The sequence below is a fragment of the Tenrec ecaudatus genome, chromosome 5, assembly GCF_050624435.1.
Source record: "Tenrec ecaudatus isolate mTenEca1 chromosome 5, mTenEca1.hap1, whole genome shotgun sequence".
In the NCBI taxonomy this organism is placed as follows: domain Eukaryota; kingdom Metazoa; phylum Chordata; class Mammalia; order Afrosoricida; family Tenrecidae; genus Tenrec; species Tenrec ecaudatus.
In genome coordinates this window covers 182989779-183011744 of record NC_134534.1, presented here as the reverse complement: position 1 = coordinate 183011744, position 21966 = coordinate 182989779, and the positions used below count along the sequence as shown (strand labels likewise).

At 44.9% G+C, this 21966-nt stretch overlaps 1 protein-coding gene across 2 annotated transcripts in view; it reads right to left on the bottom strand.

Annotated features, from left to right (window-relative positions):
• FANCD2 (FA complementation group D2) overlaps positions 1 to 21966 on the bottom strand; it is a 66913-nt gene that overhangs the window by 43154 nt on the left and 1793 nt on the right. For both annotated transcript variants that reach the window (XM_075550454.1, XM_075550455.1), the window contains exons 3-15: positions 18713 to 18853; positions 17867 to 17934; positions 17596 to 17699; positions 17181 to 17241; positions 15184 to 15236; positions 13698 to 13776; positions 12553 to 12677; positions 8420 to 8507; positions 6360 to 6464; positions 5685 to 5785; positions 4073 to 4181; positions 3701 to 3736; positions 1135 to 1278 (exon numbers count right to left, since the gene is read on the bottom strand). In XM_075550454.1, the coding sequence (XP_075406569.1) occupies positions 1135 to 1278; positions 3701 to 3736; positions 4073 to 4181; positions 5685 to 5785; positions 6360 to 6464; positions 8420 to 8507; positions 12553 to 12677; positions 13698 to 13776; positions 15184 to 15236; positions 17181 to 17241; positions 17596 to 17699; positions 17867 to 17934; positions 18713 to 18853 (1214 nt within the window). The remainder of the gene's footprint in view (positions 1 to 1134; positions 1279 to 3700; positions 3737 to 4072; positions 4182 to 5684; positions 5786 to 6359; positions 6465 to 8419; positions 8508 to 12552; positions 12678 to 13697; positions 13777 to 15183; positions 15237 to 17180; positions 17242 to 17595; positions 17700 to 17866; positions 17935 to 18712; positions 18854 to 21966) is intronic.

The following is a 21966-nucleotide window of genomic DNA, read 5'->3' as shown; positions in this document are numbered from 1 at the left end:
ATTCAGTGTGTGGGCAGGACGACAAGGGGAAGGTCACAGAAGCAAACCTGCAGTGGCTCTGGAATCCAGGGTAAACAGCACGTTATTAAGTCTAGCTCCTTTACTGGTATCACAGTGAATAAATAATCATAACCCCCATTCTATGTACTGAAGAGGATCTAATGATCTATTAGGGAAAATGTAACACAGAATTACACATGGTTTCGGCTCTCTGAGGAATTACAGCACAAAACAGACATCGTGGCCAGACGGAAGCACAGAAAGGACTTACAAACAAGAGGATTAAAGCCATTCCTAAATATAAAATCTTAAGACCCAACTATGTGTTTCCTTAGTTCCTAAGTCATGCCCCAAACTGCCAGAACATCCAGTACCTAAGACAATTTTATATCGTCAGTGTGTTCTGAATAGTCACCTGGACAAAATACTGCCCAATTGCCAAAGATCCCAGACCAAGTGGCTTTCATTTCAAGAGGTCCGATGAGCTGAGAGCAGGGGGGGGGGGGGTGGTGGCCACACAGTGAGGGCTCGACACACCCAGACTGGTTTCTGCTCGCGTTCCTGTGCCTTCAGTTAGTCTCCCCGTTTTCTAAACTACTTATAAGACACCGAAGCTAGACAACTAAAGTGACCATGACAAAGATTCAGAAAGTCTCAATGGACTTGCACCATGCGGTCAAGCTAACAACCCTGAAAGGATTGAGCAACAATCCTGAAAGTGAATCAAGTCAGCGCAGAGGAACTCAGTCACTGGTCGTTGTGACAGAAAGCTGATGGGGTGGAGTCTTCCACTGAAGATTCAAAAAACAAGGTACACAAGCCCGTTAATCAAGAAGGCCTGAGTTTAAAGAATTCATTAAAGAAAATGAGTCTGGGTCAAATGAGCTCAACATACACCAACTGTGTGGCCTTTTTGTTCAAAGAAGCAAAACAAAGCCTTGCGTTGTTTCAGACGGGTTCATGACATCACAATGTCTCAGTGGAGCGCGGTAATGATCCACCGGGTTTAGAGATAAGCTGAGCCCCTGACAAAGAGCAGCAGCCAGGTGAGGTGCCGAGCTGAGGAGGCCCACTGGGGTCCCATGACAGTGCCCCCTAGGGAGCTGCAGCCTGGCGTCTGGCTCTGACACTCACCGGAGCGTGAGCACAGAACGTGTTCTTGAGGAGCTCTTCCCGAACGGAGCCGGATCGCAGCTTGTTTCTTAGCACCCTCTCAATGGACTTCTTTGTCTGGGCGTTGGTGCTGTAGATGATGAGGAGCATCGCCACGTCAAAAACCTATGACCCGTAACCAGGCAACAGGAGAGAAAATGTCGAATTAAGCAGTACATGTACCCCAGCCAAACAGCCGCTGCTTTCGACTTCCTCTCTTTGAAACACAGAATGAACGATAATCACTGCTCAACTCCCACGGGAACAGTGTCATTCACACACACACACACACACACACACACACAGCATGTGTGAGCTCATGGGTGCTTCAAAAGGCTTGTGAGAAAACCCCACTATCTTTTTATTTCCTTTTCAATAAACTGTTTGAAGTCACTCCATATACATATACTCCATCTCTTGCAAAAAAAAAATGCCTCAGAAATATTTTTTAAAAAAACTCCCTTATTGGCACATAAAAAAAAACAAAACTCCCAAAGTGCCACAAGTGTTAACCACTGTTATCTCTTACTGGAGCACAAAGTGAAAGAGTGTCATTTCTGTGGACACAGATTAATCTGCCTGATAAATATAGTATCATTTTCATTCTTACTAAGAAAACTACCTTGTGCAGCACTGGAGAGACCACAGGCCCCCCCCCCCCCAGTTAGAGAAGTAAATTGTGAGAGTAGCTGCTGGGGTACTATACAGCCACACACAGAATGAGAGCTTGGTCTACAGATTCTGGTCGGTAAAAGATAGGAAGGCCACATTGTGAAATGAAGAGAAAAACACAGCCAGCCTGCAAAACCACGACTACAGTAAGAGTGTGCTTTTGTAAGAAACCCCTGTAGGTCTAAGGAGGGAGCAGGTCTATACACACACGTGCACGCGTGCACATACACTGTGACTCCACAAAGTCTGGGAAATGGTGATCGATCCCTGAGGGAGGGGCCAGAAAGGGATGAGACACTTCATTTCAGTCTTGCCAGTTGTCTCTCCCTACATAGTTTGCATGACCTACTTTTTAAAAAAGTAAAGAAGTCAAGCAGGGCAAAAGAGAAAATAAATTACTTGGACATCACAGAAGGCCCGTTCTTTTCAACACCAACACTGAGGATCATTGGAACAGAACAGAACAGAGCCACGAAAAATGACGACAATATTTACACAATGCTTACTGATCGGAAAAACTGATATACAGGTGGCCAGGTGTTACCCAGAAATGAACACAGTTGTATTGGCCTATTTTGATACATACGCCCACCCCCTACCTGCACCCCGGGACACACACAATAAACGAAGATTTTTTTTCAATTGTTTTCTTCAAACATCAAAACCCCCAAAACAAAAATCCTATAAAACGGAACAGATTCCAACCAAACAGCTCTTGAAGGGAACCAATCAGGACAGAAGAGTTCATTCCCACACCACCCCATGGGCGGACTCAGTGCCCACAGCAGATGGGCTGTGGATTTACACGGATGGGGAGAGTACAGCGGACTGCCGTGGTGGTGACCGCTCCGCAGCGGGGAGGAAAGGCAATCAGGCCTGTACTGAGAGGGACTCATTACCCGGGGACTGTGTTTGCACCTCACCGCCAGCGGGGCATGCGCTGAACCGTGTCCGCCGCACAAGCCCTGACCCCTGTACCCGTGGATGGGGCCGGATTTGGAAGCAGCACCCTTGCCGGGGCGGGCTGCTCGGTAAGCAAGGCAGCACAGGAAAGTATCCGCTAGAGATCAGTAGAGCAGGTAAGCCCACGAAAGCCCATGCCTACCCTGCTTACTGGATACTGTCCCTGTCAGGGATGCATATTTGAAGTAGCTTGGAGTCTGTAGGAAGGTGCTGTGGGGTAGGGAGAGAACCAGGTGCCAGCCTAACCAGCAGCAGAGTCTTCAATGAGGTGAAATCTTCAATGTTCATGACAGATGAATAGTAAGCCCAAGCTAACCAATGCTTTTTGGGGAATCTGATTCTAGTCTTTGAGGCAATAATTAACCGAGTTCTCAGGAGTCATCCGGGAGCAGGGAGAGCCCTAACAGAATCTCTCTGGTGTCTGGGCAAGAGAGGAGTTGCAGAGACAGACACAGAGGAGAGGCAACCATGTGAAGACGGAGGGACAGACTGGGCTGCGAGCAGCTGGCGCGGCACAGAGGAGAGCGCCCCTAGAGCTTTGGGAGCGAGCACAGGCGTGCCGGCACCTCATCTCAGCGGAGTGGGAGCCTTCATCACCGAGGCAGCCCTGGGGGACGACCCGGAGACGGGTTTCTGGAACCGCACGTCAGTATGATTATTTGGCACGCTGCTTTTCCATTCTGTGGATATCTCTAGGTTAACCTTATTGGCAGAATAAGCGCGCGAAGGCACACCGCATGCCGAGTCCTGCCTGGGATTACCTTCCCCAGACAGCTGATGGCTGGGGAACAGCTACAGACGGCCCCGGGAGGGAAGGCGGGAAGGAGGAGAGAAAGCAAGCAGGCAGGAAAGTGAGTCAGCACCGCTAGCAGCAAGTCTACAGCCCCTGACGGTCACAGGACTCGACCCTTACCTTGTGGTCAGATGCGGAGGGGATGTTTTCAATTGCCTGGAAAAGAGGGGTCAAGAGCGATTAGAAGGCTACAGTACGAGTCCACCTGGGCATCGGCCCCTTCACCTTTCATGTCCATCTCATTGAGTGGCTTTCAAGACTTTGGTTTGAACCTGCTTATGTTTAAACTCAATAGCATGTCCAAAGGCAGGCGGCTGGAACGCCCCCGAGGCACCTCGGGAGACAGACGGGGAGCTCTGCTTTTGGCGCACCGCTCTCTTCTGACACACCTGGGTCACGGGAGCCAGTGTCACCCGACAGCCAAGGCACTCTTTTAAACGCATCGAGCAAGCGCTCTCGCCTCACATTCAGAGTTCTGAAAATCCCACCCACCTTAATCCAGGCTTCTGCAGTGGTTTTTTCATATCTAACAGCCGACTTGATGACGTCGAAGAGGAGGATGATACAGTCCTGATCACTGCTTTCCTGATGTCCTGAAGAACTACAAGTAGCAGAGAGCGGGGTAAAAAAAGTTACTCTTCCATTTCCCAAAGGTGAAATGGTGAGATCCTTGTAAGCTCCTTGTTTACTGGTCACGTGGCCCCGACCAGCTTACACTCTCATCTGTAAAATGGTGAGTAACTCATTAGGATTGACCTGACTAGCTCAGAGAACATGAGGGGGCTTTAAAAAGTTCATGAAAAACGCTTGTTATGTACAAACTATGAATGGACTTTCATTTCAGGGGGGAGGGGCATATAAAACCCCACGCCAGCTTGTTATAACATGTCTAGATGGGATCTGGTTTGAGGCAGTAAGAAGGATAAGACATCACATGGATTCTGCGATCACTGACACCGGAATACCAGTCACGGCGATGTTTGCGTGGCAGGAGTGTGAAATTATGGAGGCTTTTTCAAAAAGGTTATGAGGACAATACCCACCCCACCCCCAATCAGGAGTTTACAAGTGAATCAGATGTCTTCAGAAAGGTGGCTTGGAAGATGAGGCCCGGAGTGTAGATCACCCACATCAAGTTGCGAGGAAACCGTAGTATTCCTATTCTCACCAAAGAGGACCAAGAACCAACAGCTGAAACAAGAGCCAAACCCAGAGGTAGTAGCTCCAGTGGTTCGGCTGACACACCTCGGACTGCCGGTGAAAGTGGAGCAGGTCTCCCTGCCCAGAGGAGCTACAGACGGGAGCAGGGCTTCCGACAGAAAGTTTAAACATGTAGGATCAAAATCCTAGAGCCTTTCTTGGAAGAACTGTAACAGGAAGCAAAACATGCCTTTCCAGGGTTGATCCCAAAGACCCAGCAGTGGTGCCCGAGGGGTAGAAGTCCAGTCGAAGCAAACGTGGACTAATCAAAACCAAAGCCCAATCACCAGCTTTTTTGGGGGGATGCTCAAGGCACTTTGCTTGCTGCGTTTCGGGGGGTGGGGGAGTTCAAAGAAAGGTAGCATCTACTTCTTATGAGATAATCTGGGAAACTTAACCAAAGCTGCAGCAGAAGATGCCCAGGGCCACTTCACCAGAGCACCACTCTCTGCCACTAAAATGCTCCTGTTTATTTATTCTTCTCATCAAACAAGGGCAATCCTGCGAATTCTTTTTTTTTTTTTTAATTTTGATAAAAAATCATTAAGTCCCCATCTCACAGTCCTGACCTGCCTTCTCTGGCTTCCTAATCATAAAAAAAAAATTCCCTTTCCAGGCACTAATTTTTCTTCTGATCAAAAGACTGCATTGACCTGGCTCAATTCCCAGAATATTCAGTGCCTTAGGGATGAACTACATGGCTAGCATCACCACCTACCAAAGGTGTACAGCCCCTCGTATGTAAGACTTTGCTTTTTAAAGCGGCACAGTGCTATGTGCAACGTAATCTTGCTACCAGGGTTTGCGGGCATGGTTACGAGGCTCTCACTCTGGCGCTGGGATGAACGTTGGAGAGCATCCCTGCCTGTGGGACGGGGGTGGTCGCTGTCGATGAGCTCTGTACCTGGTGCGTCCTTTACTCTTCAGCTTGCTTTGAGAGGCCTGCAACTGGGACGGCAAAATACAGTGCTGCAGATCCAACTGCGCCCGCAGCTCAGAAATCACCTGCGGAAAGTCAGCGTTAACTGAGTGTTCTCCTCATTCCCGGCAGACTGGCACCGCCCAGTCCCTCTGGAGCAGACCCTCATTCATGGCAGACTAGCACCGCCCATTCCCTCTGGAGCAGACCCTCATTCATGGCAGACTGACCCCGCCCAGTCCCTCTGGAGCAGGCCCATAAGGCATAAGGACCTCCTGGAAGCTGAGGAAACACTACAAGCTGCTGGACAGGTACTTTGAAAAGACAGCTTAAAAAAATGAAAACGGTTTATGGAAATGTGTGGTACAAGTATGCCACGTTCTTCAGACTCCCAGAAACTCTTGGGGTTACTGCACAAAAGTAGCACCCATGACCTACAGTGGTTAATGCAGAGCATCAGATCTGAGTAACAGTTTCATTCTATGCCCTGAGTGAGCTCTGGATTAACAGGGATTATCCATTAGTCAAGCAAAAGTAATTAGAGCCCATTAGTTTAATCCAATTACCCCGATGGATCCTTGTGTAGGTTTGGCGGGCGTTTCACTAGGGCACCCTGCCAGTCCCTGCCCTCCAGGTGTCTGGAGGGGTGCGACGAGGTACCTGGACTGCATCAGTGGCTGCTGTGGCATGAAGGATGAACTTGATGATCACCGGTAAATCTTCCAGCTTGACAGCCGACAGCTTGCCCATCACCAACTGGCGAACCTACAAACGAAAAGCACAAGACCCCTTAATAAGCAGCCATCTAAGTACACTGACAGTGAAGTGCACACAGAAGGACATCAGCCTGTAAGATCGAGGACTGAAAATAACAAAAGCCAAGACCGGAGGAAGGAGCAGTATGAGAGCAGCCAATTAGCAGAAGGCTGCGGATGACAGCGCATGCCCGGCCCGCCCATGGGGCTACGCTTCTGGGGAGCCCCTCTGAGCGGGGACCAGGAATGTGAACAGCCCCGTCGTCAGACAGAGTGCATTAGGGAGTGGACATTAGTCACTAGGTGTGGCTAGGTTAAAATTTCACATCGTATCATTTGTTCTCCCTTTTGACCCATCTTAAACTTGCTCTGGTTTTTATTAATTTCAGTATCTTTTTAATTGAAGTTTTTCTGGTTCTATTTTGTTACCAGGGTTTTTTCCCTTTTGTTTTTGTATATTTTCCTCTATACGAAATCCAGGACAGATCAATCTTTTGAGACAGTAATTGGATAGTTTCTTGGGGCTATGGCAGGGGAATGGGGAGCTAATAATGAGTATAAGGAAGAAAAACATTCTAAAATTGATAGTGGTGACTACACAACTGTTTAAATTATTACATTGTGTGATATGCGAATTTTTTGTTCATAAGTGTTAAAAAAACTTTAAATAATTTCATGTCCATGCTGCAAGCTGACTTGTCAGGTAACATTAGAAACTTCACTTCTCTCATGCAGTCTTCCCACTCATAATTTAGGAAGAAATACCTTTTTAAAAAATCATTTTATTGGGGGCTCTTATAGGTCTTACCACAATCATCCACCCATCCATGTGTGAAGTACATTGGTACCTATGCTGCCATCATCATTTTCAAACCATTTTCTTTCTGCTTGAGTCCTTGGTACCAGCTCATTTTTTTCTCCTCCCCCATACCCTCTCTCCCACATGAGCCCTTGATAATTTATGTTATAATTTTTTCCATGTCTTACACCAACTGCTGTCTCCATTTACCCACTTTTCTGTTATTCATCCCCCACGGAGGGGGTTATATGTCGATCACTGTGATAGGTTCCCCCCTTCTCCCACTACCTTCCCCCTGCCCTCCTGGTATTGCTACTCTCAATATTAGTCCTAAGGAGTTTATCTGTCCTGGATTCCCTGTGTATCGAGCTCATATCTGTACCTGTGAACATGTTCTGTTCTAGCTGAATTTGTAAGGTAGAATTGGGGTAATGATAGTGGGGGGCGGAGGACAAAGCATTAAAGAAATAGAGCAGGGGTCCTCAAACTTTTTAAACAGGGGGCCAGTTCACTGCCCCTCAGACCATTGGAGGGCCGGACTATAGTTTAAAAAAACACTATGAACAAATTCCTATGCACACTGGATGAGTCGGCTGCTAAGCAGGACAAGCAGCAGCGGCAGGCCGGATAAATGTCCTCTGCAGACCGCATGTGGCCCGCGGGCTATAGTTTGAGGACCCCTGAACTACAGGAAAGTTGTATGTTTTATTGGTGCTATATACTGCACCCTGACTGGCTCATCAAAAATACCTCCTTTTATTTTTTCCCAAAGCACAAGTTCCAACTGCTTAGCCACAGCTTCTTCAAAGCGAGACGGATGATACATTCATTCATGACACACATGCCACCACCTTACATGAAGAGCCTGCATTCCCTTTTGCCTAAAAGGAGGCATGAACATTGCTGGTGTTGTAGAAAATAGCTTATAAACACTCAGGCAATATAAAAAATGTCCTCTAAAACGTACTGCTTACACACAGAAGAGCAGGTTTACTATCACCTGACAAAAGAAACCAACCACAAAGGAAACTCGGTCACGTGTCATCTGATACGGCTTCAACATAAAGCCTTGTCACATACAATTTCTCCCACACGCCATGACTGAGGGAGACTGGCTCCGGGAGGTAAGAAAGCCAGCTTGGATCTGGCGAGCCAAGTCCTTCTACCTTAGACAGGAGCTTCAGGTCGAGCTGGAGGCTGGAAAGAACATCCAAAATCGGGACGGTGAGGGACGTCTTCTCCCCCAGCAGGTCACTACGAAGGGAAGAAAAAGAGGGTCAAGTGATGCAGCAGGTTAAAGAGAGACAAACAGATTCAACTCAGGGGAAATTGCTCATTGGAGTTTGGGAAAGATGATGGACTTTCTTACCATTAAATTATGGTTATTATTTTCAACAGTCTTCTTGATTATAATTCACATATTATACAAATTCAATGGTTAAGCATATGAAAGAGTTGTGCAATCATCACCACAATTTAAGAACATGTTCTTCTTGTTTTTATTATTATCAGCTCATTTCCCCCAACTCCCCTGCTGTTACCCTAAGAAACTATGAATCCAGTTACTGTCTCCATAGATTTGCCTATTCTGGATTTCATACACAGAAAAACATGCAAACAAAGAACCAACAACAGTAACAAAATAAGACAAAGACAAACCTCAATTGAAAAGAAAGTAGAAATATTAAACACTAGAACAAATTTAAAATGAGTCGAGGGAGAACAAATGATAACGCATTCAATTCTAATTTAACTGCAGCTGCATTCATCTACTTTCCAATGCGCTGTCTGATAGCAGGCTACTCACGTCCCCAGTCAGTGGTCAGGGACTCACTAGAGGCCTAGTCCACATGTGGGCCCCATAAAGGGACTTTGGGCTTCTGCTGTCATTCATACAGCCTTCTGCAAACCAGGTGCTCAAAACTGATGCTCGTATACCGTTCTCTCCTCCAGTCTTGGATTTTGTTATTTACACCCCGTGGATCACACAGGCCGTTGTGCTGCTTCCACCTGGATTTAGCTGACACCTCGCTTAGATGGCTTCCCGGTTTAAATCAAGCCTTTCTTTCTGCTAGCGGGCACCATTTTCTTTCTTCACCATACTGCTCTGGCTCCCACACCTTTAGTGATCTCTTCATGAGGGCAAGGATTGAGTAGGGCCACATCATAAGAACTAAGTGTTCTTGAATTAGCATTAGTTATGCAAACTCAAAATCCATACAGCTATGATCTATATATGTCCCTGGTTCCATTTAAAAACATTCTTATCGTTTATGTGGAGCCATTACATTATGCTAATTGTATTTTTACTAAATATTATACTGACTATAAAAAATCATATATACAATTAAAAAAAACTCAAAGATTCCAATTCATAATAAAATAGAAACAAGAAGCCTTCACCCCGTACCTAGCCTTACCACCCAGAGATGAGGACTATGGCATTGTAGCACAGACCCGTCCGGAAAAAGACACCAACACAAACACAACAATCAAACCAAAAAAGCTAAGCTCACCGCCATCAGGTCAGTGCTGACCCATCGCGACCCCCCCCCCGCGTGTTTCCAAGACTGTAACTGTTCACAGGAATAGAAAGCCCAGTCTCTTCAAAGAAGCTAACCATGAACTGCTAACCATGACGATCGCAGTCCAATGCACAACTATTATGCCACTGGGGCTCCCCACACAATTACAATAAAGTATGACAAGTACAAGACAGATGTATGCGAGTCTATGCAGGACACATCACCATGTGGGAGATTGAGTGCTGGAGCCTGGGAGCATGCTGCACAAAAGGGCTAGCTATAATTACACAAAGTATTGGTGGTCCGTGTTCTACCCAGAGGCAGCAGCCTGTCCAAACACACAAGGACAGGAAACCACTGTTTGTTTCTGGAGGTAGCTTTGCATATAACTACAGAAAAGTATATTTCAAATGGAATTTGTTTTGACGGCATCTAGGATAACTAAGAAGTTGCATGAACACATTAACGCGGGGATCTAATCTCACCTACTGCCCTACCATTTACTCCCCTTCCCCCCGCCACCACTGATGGCATAAGTAGCAGGTCTCAGAACTGGGTCTGACGCAGGGAGGTGCATTAGCATGAATCATCTAGGGCTAAAAGAATGCAGATTTTTTATAAACTCCATAATTGAGTTTGATGTGCCACCAAGATTGAAGTCCCCTGGGTTGGAGAAAATGCTAATGAAAGGTAAGGATTGTATTCAAGTTTTACCACAGGCTAAATCTGCATGCCTAACTCTATGCCAACCTTCATGTTCAAAACAGGTTCACCATTTCAGTCTAATGCTGTCCCAACTGAGCTATTTCGGCCATACCCGGTTCACCATTTCAAAGGAGATGGTTCTATTCAAACATAAACACACACGGCTACAAAGGGGTACCCCAAGGAAACTGGACTTGTTTATTCAAAGCTATGTATTTAATTTTTTCTTACAAAACCTTATCACCTTCAAAGTACTCTCTATTATACTTAATACATTTGTCAAAACTGCGATTCCATTCTTGGAAACATTTTTCAAACTCATCTGTTTGGATGGCTGACAGCACCTCCCTCATTGTTTTCTTCACCTCTTCTACATCATCAAACAGCTGTACTTTCATGCCCCCTTCATTCAAGGAAAAAAAAAAGTTACACCAAGTGAGGTCAGTTGCGTGGGGCATATGAGGCATGCTGTTATTTTGCCAAAAACTGGCACGTGGAGCTGGTTATGTGAGCAGGTGCACTACAGTGGTGGCGAAACCAGGCCCCGTCTACTGCAAATCAGGTTTTTGTCGCACACTGTTATGCAATCTTTTCAGAATCTCTAAATAGAAAGCTTGATTAACAATCTGACCTGATGGAACAAACTCCAAATGCACTATCCAACTCACATAAAAAAAAACAGATGAGTATCGTCTTGATCTTTGATTTCACTTGACGAGCTTTTATTTGGGCGAGGTGACAATGGTGACTTCCACTGGCCTGATGTCTGCTTTCGGGGTCGTAAGAACAGCACCAGGTCTCCTCACCAGTAATGACCTTGGGGAAAAAAGTCTGGGTCGCTTTGGAGCTGTCCTGTCAAAGCACAGCATGTTTCCACTTGACGCTCTTTTTGCTGGATGCTCTTTTTGCTGGCCAGTCAGAACTAGAGGGACTAATTTCACAGCGACCCTTCTCATTCCCAAATCTTCCATTAAAATTCGCTGAACCGAGCTCCAAGACAGTCCAGATACCTTCCCCAGCAATTCAGTGGTTTGTTGCCAGTCTCCGAGCACAAGTGCACAGGTTTTGTTGAGATTTTCATCTCTTCGGGAAGTTGATGGACATCCAGAATGAGGTTTGTCATCAATCGACATTTCATCTTTTTGAAACGAGAAAACCAGTGGTACCCTTGAGTTTTTCCTTTAACACTGTCCTTGTAAGCTGTGTTCAACATCACAACAGTTTCTGTGGCATTTTCACCTAGCAGAAAACAATATTTCACAGCTGCATGCTATTCTCTTAAATCGGTCATCCCAAAACACAAGGTTCAAGTGAAACTGCTTTCATGAAAAAATTCACTGTGACAAGACAGAACCTTCCCAGACAACACCACTGGGTGCACTAACTCAGAGCAAGTTGCTCGATGCTGGCCTAGTGGGAAAAATGCATACTATGAAAGCTCTGTCTAGTAGAACTTTTTTTTTGGGGGGGTGCCCCCTCATTTATATTTAGAAAAACAACTCAAGTCCTATGCCTTATTCATGGAATGTCTGTACCATCTCTTACAAGAATGAGTGCTGCCACCCAGCAGTTTAGGTTCCCATTACACTTCCGATACAAGTTCTTCAATGACTCAGGTTCCATTCTTCCCAATGCGGAACATTCTCATTATTCTGGTCTGTTTCTATCCACCTAGTTCCCTACCTTTACCTTCTCACCATGGTTTTAAGGTTAATTGTTGACCATGTGGTGTCTTATCAAGGGTTTTTTAAAAAGCACAGTTCTCATGGGTGAGTTCTCCAGTTTCAACCAGTTCAGTAAGTCTGGATTTGTTAAACAAATGTGAGGTTCTGTTCCACACTTCTCCCCCATTCCACCAGATCCACATATAGTGTCCCTGACTCAGAACTGTTGGGAGGGGCAGCTGGGCACCACCTACTTCTTCCGGTTTCAGGGTCAGTGAGGTGGTGTGTGCAGACTCGGAGTCCTGCAGACTAGCAAGTCATCCTCGCTTTGAACGGAAGAGACCTTGCTGCCACCCTCTTCAGACTGTGGTGGCACAGCTCTGAGGGTGGGCTGTGCTTACACACCTGAGTTCTTTGCCCACAGCAGCATGCTGGGAATCCCCAAGGATCTCAGGCAGGCTGGTGATGAAGTCGTGCTGCAGGGGCACTGGAGCAATACTGATCAGCTGCATAATCTTGGTGGTGAGGTCCTGCAGAGGGGGAGAACCACAGAAGGGTGGACAAAGACTTCCAACTGAAATGTAGAGCTCACACTATTCCGTGTATAACATAGAACACACAGAAGCAAGCTCACGGAGGTAAACGGCTCCGAAAATTTCACACAAGGAATGGTAAATTAATCAGACTCATGAAAAAACAGTAAGAAGGATTGAGTATTATCTAATTCCAACCCACTGCCATTGAGTCATTTCTGACTCACAGTGACCCGACCCACAGGTTCCCGAGACTGTAAATATTTACAGGAGCAGAGAGCCTCATCTTTCTCCTGTGGAGACTGGTAGTTTTGAACCAGTGACCTTGGTTAACAGTCCAGCGCTTACCCGGCAGCACCACAACCGGGGCCCTTTATTAGTTGACAGGTCTGCTTAATCCTTGATTTCATTTACTCTTCCTAATCCCCGGGCTCATGTGCAGATTCTCATTTTTAAAATATAGGGATGTGAGTTGCTCCAGAATGCAGCTGACATACGGCACAGTTCACACGGAACGCCTACATGCACATGCTTCCAAATAAAGATTCTGTCTTGGAATAGCTGCTGGCATCAAGCTCTGAACGGATTCAGCTTTCTTAAGACGTTCAAGTACAAACCACATATCTGCAAAATCACTGGACTTTGAAAAGCAAATGAATTTCTTCCCAAATATTTTGTTTATTTAACGAATGATAATTGGGCTGCTAGCCACAAGGTCAGTACTTAAACCCCCCTCCCCCGCCGCCCCCAACTGCTCCATAGGCTTTCTGTACAGATGTGCAGCCTGGCAAACCCGCGGGGCAGTTCTCCTCTGCTCCACAGGGCCACTGGGTGGCACTGAGCTTGAGACTTTCAAGTCATTCCTCAGACTTCATTTTGAGGAAGTTTAAAGGGCAAAAGACCCATGAGTCTCAAATGATAAAAGCTGAAAACAACCTGGAAATTGTAAGCATTTGGTTCTTGGGTGTGAAAATGCATTCTTTAGATGCAAGAGGCAGACGAAGCCAGAAAGCCTACCTTGCCGTCCACCACTCGGTCCAGCCACTTTAGTTGATTGAGAATGAGCCGAGGCATGCTGATCCCATCGCTGTTTCGGCTGCAATGTTAGAAAGAGAGCCGGAGCAGCTTAGTCTTTCCAAAGCACATAAGCACGAGCCTTAAAGCTGCGTCAAGGATCACCACCACTGAACTAACAGCGATGGAACACTGCCTGTGTGCTGGACACAAAAACCATGCGACATATACTTGACATGTTAAGAAAGGAATCTGAAAGGAGACATGCGGTCCATTAGCAGACACTAGATCTGGAGACTTTGGAGAGAGAGGGGTGGCACACTATCTACATGAATAAACTTTAGCAAGCGGAATATGGTGACTATTTCAAAAGGGACACAAACTGTGATATGATTGACACACCTGGAAAAGGCAAGCGTGGAGGCGCTATGAACAGCCAGGAGGTCAAACGAGCAATGCTCACTGAAAGTCTTAAAAACGGTTTCTGGACCAAGAAGCGCTGGCTCAGTTATTAGTACCCACAAATGGCAGCCTTTCCCCTCCTCTCCACCTCTTCTCTCCAAAGCTGTGGTTCTCAACCTTCCTCGTGCCGCGACCCTGTCAGACAGCTCCTCCTGTGGTGGTGACCCCCCAACCATCACATTATTTTCATTGCTACTTCATCACTGTCATTTTGCTACTGTTATGAATCAGGTGACCCCTGTGAAAGGGTCGTTGGGCCCCCAAAGGGGTCGCGACCCACAAGTTGAGAACCACTGCTCTAAAAACTTAGCTAGGAGACAAGCAACTAATGCCCACAGTCCAACACATAAGCACTCCACCACTGGAACTCCTCCTGAGGAGTGGAGGGCATGCAAGATCTAGGGTGTTGACATTTATCTACTGCCTGCCCTTCAGAATGACCGGGCTGATTTATAGTCTCATCATCAATGTGCAGGCATGCCTGTTTCTTATATCCTTTGAGGGTGGAAAATGCATCTCCTTGTTCTAATTGTGTGATTCTTTGATTACTAACAAACTTGAACTTTTTTAAACGTTTGCTGCTCTTGTGTTTGTCTTTGTGAATTACCCGCACATGATTTTTGTCTGCTTTTCTCTTAGGTGATTCCTTTGTATCTGACATAGCTGCTTTAGTGTTAACTTTTGTTTCTGGTTTGTTAAGCAGGCAGTATGCCTAAGTGACAACATTCAAAAGGCAAAGGACAGTCCTCAAAGAGCCAAGTGGCTCCTCTCTTTGGAAACAATGATTTTTCACGAGTTTATTGTGTATCCTTCTAGGAATGCATCTAGAAACAGATGTAACATTTTAAAGAATCCCGTTTAATTTTATGCAGCTATATAAACAGATAAAATTTCAAAGACACTACAGTAACTTAACAACCAGAGTCCTGATGACTACGACCTACAGAGAAGTGAAACTGTTTCAAAGAAACCTTCTGGGAGAACACTTCAGGCGCACCAGGGTATGCCAGAATATAACTCCACTTACCTTTCAAAAAGAAATTCCGGCAACTTTTCAAATAAAAGTTTTATAATGGCTGGCTGAAAAAGAAGGAAAGGGGAGTTAGGGCTTTGTTATGGATTTCAATGTGTCAACCCTTGAGTCAGTTTGGAGACAGGGGTCTTTTGATATGTTGATGAGGTCAGAGGGGTCCTGCACCTAATCTTTTCTGGTGGCATCTTATAAAAAGAAGTACAGGCACTAAGTACACAGGGGAGGGGGATGCAACTGACATTTCAAAGTTGAGGACTGCTGCCAAGGACGCTGGCAACTGCCAGGCATGAGAGGACAGTCCTTCCCAGGAGCTGAGTGTCTCAACTTCTGCTCTTTACAGTCACCCTCTTCTGCCAGGGCGGTCCTCCGAGGGGGCGGTTCAAGCCGCGGAACACACACATACAGTCAGCCAGAATACTCGCCCCGCAAGAGCTGTAGGAGAAAAGACTTGTCTAACTGAAATCTTCTCCTTAAAGACTGTCCACGTACTGTCTACGTTTTGAATATAAGTTGTTTGTTTAAAAAAAAGGCCTGTCAATAAGTGATCTCCTGGAAAGGGGAGGGGGGGTGTCACAAAATTACTAGCAAGCCAAAATTAGCTAAATCAGATCATTTAAAGTGTCATGAAAAATGTATAAACCATGAAATATAACTAGATCATCAAAGATACCATGAAATTTTATAAAGTACATTAATCTATAAAACAAAATGGAAATGTCATAAGATTAGTGCTATAGTTTATTGTGCCAGCCTGGCCGATAAACACAAGTAGGAGTCACTGAAGGGCAGAGGGGTTAATGGCTCGGTGAGCCTCACCTTGCTTGCTCTGTGCCTCAGTTTAAAGGGGTACACTTCCTGTGGGATGCCTAGCCTGTGGACTGTGTCCCTGTAAGTTGAGGTCCCTTTAAGCCCACACGATTGGAATGTTCATCTCTGGAGCTGGGGACTGACAGTTGATGACAGTTGGGGACCTGCCTTGCTGTTTGCTGCCTGGGTATATATAGCCCAGCTCTCTCTACAGAAGGAGACTGGCAACTGGCGGTTCTCAAGCCTTGAAGGACTGCTAGTGTCTCACTGCTTTATAATTTAACTGTTAATTTCTTGTATTATCTATCTGTATGTAATTTAATGGTTCATTTCTTGAGTTATATATCTATCTTTATAAATATATTTATAGATATAATTACTAGCAATCTGGTTTGTCTCTCTAGAGAACCCTTCTCTTCAGTGCACCAAGGAAACACTCCGGTTTAAGCGAGCTAAGTCGCATTCAAAATGTGCAGCGAAAAGGAAGCAATGAAGAATGTGGAAAGACTAAGGGAGGGGCGAGAAGACAGGGTCGGAGGGATTCTCACTGCATGTGTCTTTCATAATTTCAGATGTTTCCAAGAAAGGGCACGGCTAAGTACATACATCAACCAAGGCTTTGTCCGCTCTATAAATTAAGAGATAAAAGGGCAAAAATCAAGCGATGGAAGCAACTCAAAAGCTCAATAAGGAGTGAAACATTAATACACACAAGAAACTCACTGGCGTTGAGTTGATTCCAACTCATAGCTACCCTTTAGGACGGGGTAGACCTGCCCTTGTGAGTCTCCAAGGCTGTTATCTCTGCGAGTAGAAAGCTCATCCCTCTCCCACAGAGTGGCTGGTGGACTTGAACTACTGAGCTCAAGGTCAGCAGCCCAACAGGTAACCAATGTGCCACCAAAGCTCCTCAGATATGAATTCATCAGAAATAAGGTACTCAAAACACACAGGATGCCGGTTAAAAAAAAAACAACAACCAGGAACTCAATGCCTAGAAAATAATGGGACTGCCAGATGTAACAGGTTAAATTAGTTCAAAGACAGATATTGTCTTACCAGACTCGTTCCAACATCAGGGCTACAGTAAAGCCGCTGCATCTTCAAACTCACAGTGAACCTCAGACGTGGGCACACACCCAAAATCACACGCATTGTATGTTCAGAGAAACGGTCAGTCTCACCTGCAATGTGTCAATCCCCAAAAGCAGCTTGATGAGGCTCTTACAGTAAGGTGTGCCCATGCTGTTAAAACAAGGGGGCGGGGTTTTTGTTTTTAATTTTGTTTCATCTCTTTCATCATTACAATGGTTTAAAGAAAAACAACTATGTTAGGTAAGAAGTATAGAATACAAAAAGATGGCTTTTAAACAAGAGACAGAAGAAGGTTAAAATTCTACCCAGCCAGGCAAGGCACATTCTAGAAAACACTGGTCCTTAGCCTCACAATCCTCATAGTTTCATGAACAGGCTACAAGGAAAAAGAGCCGTAGCTCAAATGTGAAATTCCAAAAGGTCGCATTCTCCCCCTTCTAGCACCACCACCAATCCAGCGAGTGTCCCAGACAAACCCAGAAAGATTCTGCCTCCTCTCCACACCTGGCTTCCCCGTCCTGCAGACGGGCACAAGACAGGAGGCAGTTCCTGAAACAGTCTTGGTCTTCGATGTAAGACTCCAGGCCACTAACAAATTCTTCTAGTATCTTAAGAGGGGGGTTTAAAAAAGAAAGTTAGAAGAACATAGCTTTTAGTTCAATATTTGCTGTTAGCTAAAAGCAGTCCTAGCCCACTTAACTCTATGCAGTGTCTCTGAACTCCCCGTTTCTGAGCCCTGATAGAGACATAAAAGTACCAGGGAGAGAATACATACTTGGGGATAAGAAGGATGTTTCCTCAGGGTCTGAAAAAGCTTCTTTTGAAACATTATCTGATCCACAACTATGACCAAAAGAAAAAAGGAAGAGTCGATCCCTAGTGTCCTCTAATAACTACCAGTTTTCCCTCCCTAAGAACCCATCTGGTCCTTTGAGGTCAACAGAACTATTTCCTAATTTCAGAGTGAAATCTTCTAAACCAGGGTCGGCAAACTGTGGCTCTGAGCCACGTGTGGCTCTTTAGGTATGGACGTGTGGCTCTGAAGCAAAACTGAAAATGAAGACAAAACCATCAGTTTCATGCCAAGGATATTATTCAGACAATGGCGACTTCATTTGTTTGTAAAATGTATTTATGGCTCTCGAAAATTTTTTAGCAGCTGTGAAGAACAGGATTGGCTCTTCTATCTCTAAAGTTTGCCGAACACTGATCTAAACCCACAGTAAAACAGATTTGGCATCAACAGAATATTCTTTTGTTTTTGATTTGGTTTTTAGAATATTCTAAGAAAACACTTTCCATGACCTTAGCAAGATGGAAAAAATGTGTTTGAAATAATTGTGAAGCAGATCTAATTGCTTTCTGGATATTGTTTTTTTCACATGAAAAAAAGAGTACTCATATCTAACATTTTGTCTACAAAAGGACTTGTAATACTGTACTTAAAATGCATTAATCATGGCCAGAAAAAGACCTAAACCACAGCCCCTAAAAAGTAGCTCCATCCTGTTTCCAGATCGAGGGGCCTCATGACTCCACTGCCTCTTGATGTAGACAATCTGTGATCCAGTCCTGAGCCCTTTCACGAAATTCAGATTACCGATTAAGACTGAGGTGTTACCTAGTTGATTCTGACTCTCTCCTGTTTTAAGAATAATTCCTGATGCCTTAAGCAGCTCTAGGAAGACACTGTCGTTTTCTTCAGCTTCATTATGAACATGAGACCTCTTTGTCTTTTTGAAAGGAGGTAGCTTCCTGGCTTCTGAAAATAGACAGTAATAATAATGGGACAAGCGGTAAAGCAGAGATTAAAACATCAAGCCCACAGAATAACCTGAAGAGGAAAGTTGAAATGTTCTTGATGCTGCACTGAAGCAAACGATCTCTAACAAGGTCAGCAATTAAAAACCAAAACCACAAGAGACAAGTCTGGCTCCTAGTGACCTGATGGGACAGAGCAGACGACTCCCAGGTTTGCAAGGCTGTAACTCTTTATGGGAGGAGACAGCCGCACCTTTCCCCTGCAGAGCTGGCGGGTGTGAACTGCCAAGCTTGCAGTCAACAGGCCAATGCCTAACCCACAGCAGCGCCAAGGATTCCTGTCGTCTGCAACGTTGTAAGGTGCTGTGGGCTATATGCAACGAACACAACACTGCCTGGTTCTGTACCACGCTGACTGTACGTCTCTTCCTTCTTCCGGCAGTCTCTGGTGCTTTCGATAGTCCTCAACAACCTAATTCAAATGCATCCCTTCCTCTTAGTCTTCCCTATCCAGTTTTCACATGCACACAGCTGACTGTAAACACCACGGCACGGGCCAGGGGAACCTTGGATCTTTACTAAGTGACATCTTTACTCTGCAGCACTGTGAAGGTCTTATATGATAGATTCGTTTTTAACTGCTGCTTCAATGAACATGGACTGTAGCGCCAAATAAAGTGAAAATCTTGATAATGTCGACCTTTTCTGTCTATCATGATACTATTAGTCCAGTTGTGAGTTTTGTTTTCCTTAGACTGATTTGTGATCCACACTGGAGGTTGTAGTTTTGATCAGTAGGAGCTTCAAGTCCTCTTGGCTTTCAACAAACGAGGTTGTGTCATCTGCATATTGCAGCTTATTAATGAGCCTTCTTCCAATCCTGATGCCGAATGCTTCTTGGATTATCTATTTATAAAGTAATCATTGTCTCTCTCCCAAGCTGTTTACTGTAAATCACTGCACTGGAATTACCAGAAGCTTAAAATGCTTGTTCCCAGGTTCCATGCCAGACTTTAAATCACAATCCCTGGAGTGGGGGCCAGGAGCATAAATGTTTAACTAGCTCTTCAGATATAATCCGGATACAAGCCAAGTTTGAGGCCAGTGATCTGAATACAAGAGGAGACAGAGGACCGTTCTCAGCATCACACCTATGAGTACAAAGTCCAGGTTGGTTTCAACCAAAGCTTTCACCCAGAAGGAATTGCTATTGTTGTTAGGTGCCACTGAAGGGGGTTTCAAGCCCGATCAGCCTGATGAACAGAGCAGAATGCTGCCTGGCCATGTGCCATCCTGGCAAGAGTTCCTATGCCCATTGTGGCAGGCCAGTGTCAACCCATCTCCTGAGTATCTTCCTATTTCCCACTGTCCCTCTACCTAACATGACGTCCTTCTCCAAGGACCAGTCTCTCCTGACATGTCCAAAGTACGGGAGACAAAGTCTCACCATGCTTGCCTCTAAGGAGTGTCTACCTGTATTTCTTCCAAGACAGATGTGTTTGTCCTTTTAGCAATCTAGACTTTCAATATTCTCCTCCAGGACCATAATTCAAATGCATCAATTCTTCTTTGGTCTTCTGTGTTCAATGTCCAACTTTCATAGGGATTTGAAGCGATTCAAAATAACGTAACTTGGATCAGGCACACCTTAGTCCTCAAAGGAATGTCTTTGCTTCCCAATACTTCAAAGTGGTCTCAGGCCACAGATTTACCTGACACAACCCGTCTTTTAAGCTCATGACTGCTGCTTCCATGAGCATTTATTGTGGACCCAAGACAAAATCTTTGACTTCAACCTTTTCTCCATTTATCATGATGTTGCATATTAGTCCAGTTTGAGAGGATTTTGATCTTCTTTATATTGAAGATATACTGATATACTGAAGGCTGCAATCCTTGATATTCAACAGCCAGTACTTCAAGACTTCCTTGTTTTCAGCAGGCAAGGTTGTGTCATATGCATACCACAGGTTGTTAATAAGCCTTCCTCCAATCCAGAATATATACTCGAGTATAAACTGAGTTCTTTTCAGCATATTTTGCAGTTTTTGTTGTAAAATTAGGTGCCTTGGCGGATATTCGGATCCGCTTATACTTAAGTATATATGGTAATATTAATAAACAAGCCAAAAAAAAACCCAAACAAGTATGAAATTTACTCCTTACTCTGATATTGATGCAATTCATTCTTTTCTCCTCTCCGTCTTTCTGTTAAAAACCTAGAGAAGCCCTGGTGAAGTGAGTTACACACTGGGCTGCTAACCGAAAGGCTAGTAGTCGAGAACCACCAGCCACTCTGCAGGAGAAAGATGAGGCTTTCTGCTCCTACAAGACGTAATGCCTCAAAAACCCACAGGAGCATTTCTACTCTGTCCTATAGGGCCACTGACTCAGAACCGAATCTATGGTGCGAGCCGAATTTGAGCCTTTCTTTTAAAAAAAACCAAAGAAAAAAATCAAGCATATTCAAAACAAACCATTACAATTACTCATCACTAATACAGAGAACCAATGTCCCTTTTCTTAAGTCTCTTCCTTTCTGGAGAATCGGATTTCTAAAGTGTGACAGTCACTTTTTTTGACATTTACTTTTAATGACTTTCTAAAGCATTCCCCTTCGGTTTCAAAATTTCTCTCTGGCCCTTTAGTAACAGGTGGCTAGACCTTGGCCTTCCCTTTTCTACATCAACCCTATTCCTAGTATGACTGTGTCTGTAGTTTGTAATCCCCCCGAGGCTGCACAGGAAGCATCACCAAGCTCTCTGCACCCTTCAATTGTCCGAAGGGGATTCAAGAAGTTCACAAGAGATGCAACTTTTCAAGTAACAAGTTAGAATTGCCTCGATTGAGTCCAAGGTGTAAAGAATTCACAAGACCTCTCACATTCTCACCCGAACAACCGCCTGCAGTTTCTTTACCTGCATGTTTTGATATGCTCTTTCCTTCATCATTTGTATTTTGCTTTCTGAGAGCTAGACTGCTGATTCCCCCCACCCCCCTGCTTTTTTTCTGGAATGAGAAAGGACCATAAATTGTTGTTGGGTTTGTTTTTTTTTTAATGGGGATTATGTCATATCTTTGTGCCTAAATGGTATACAGTACACAAGAACAGTA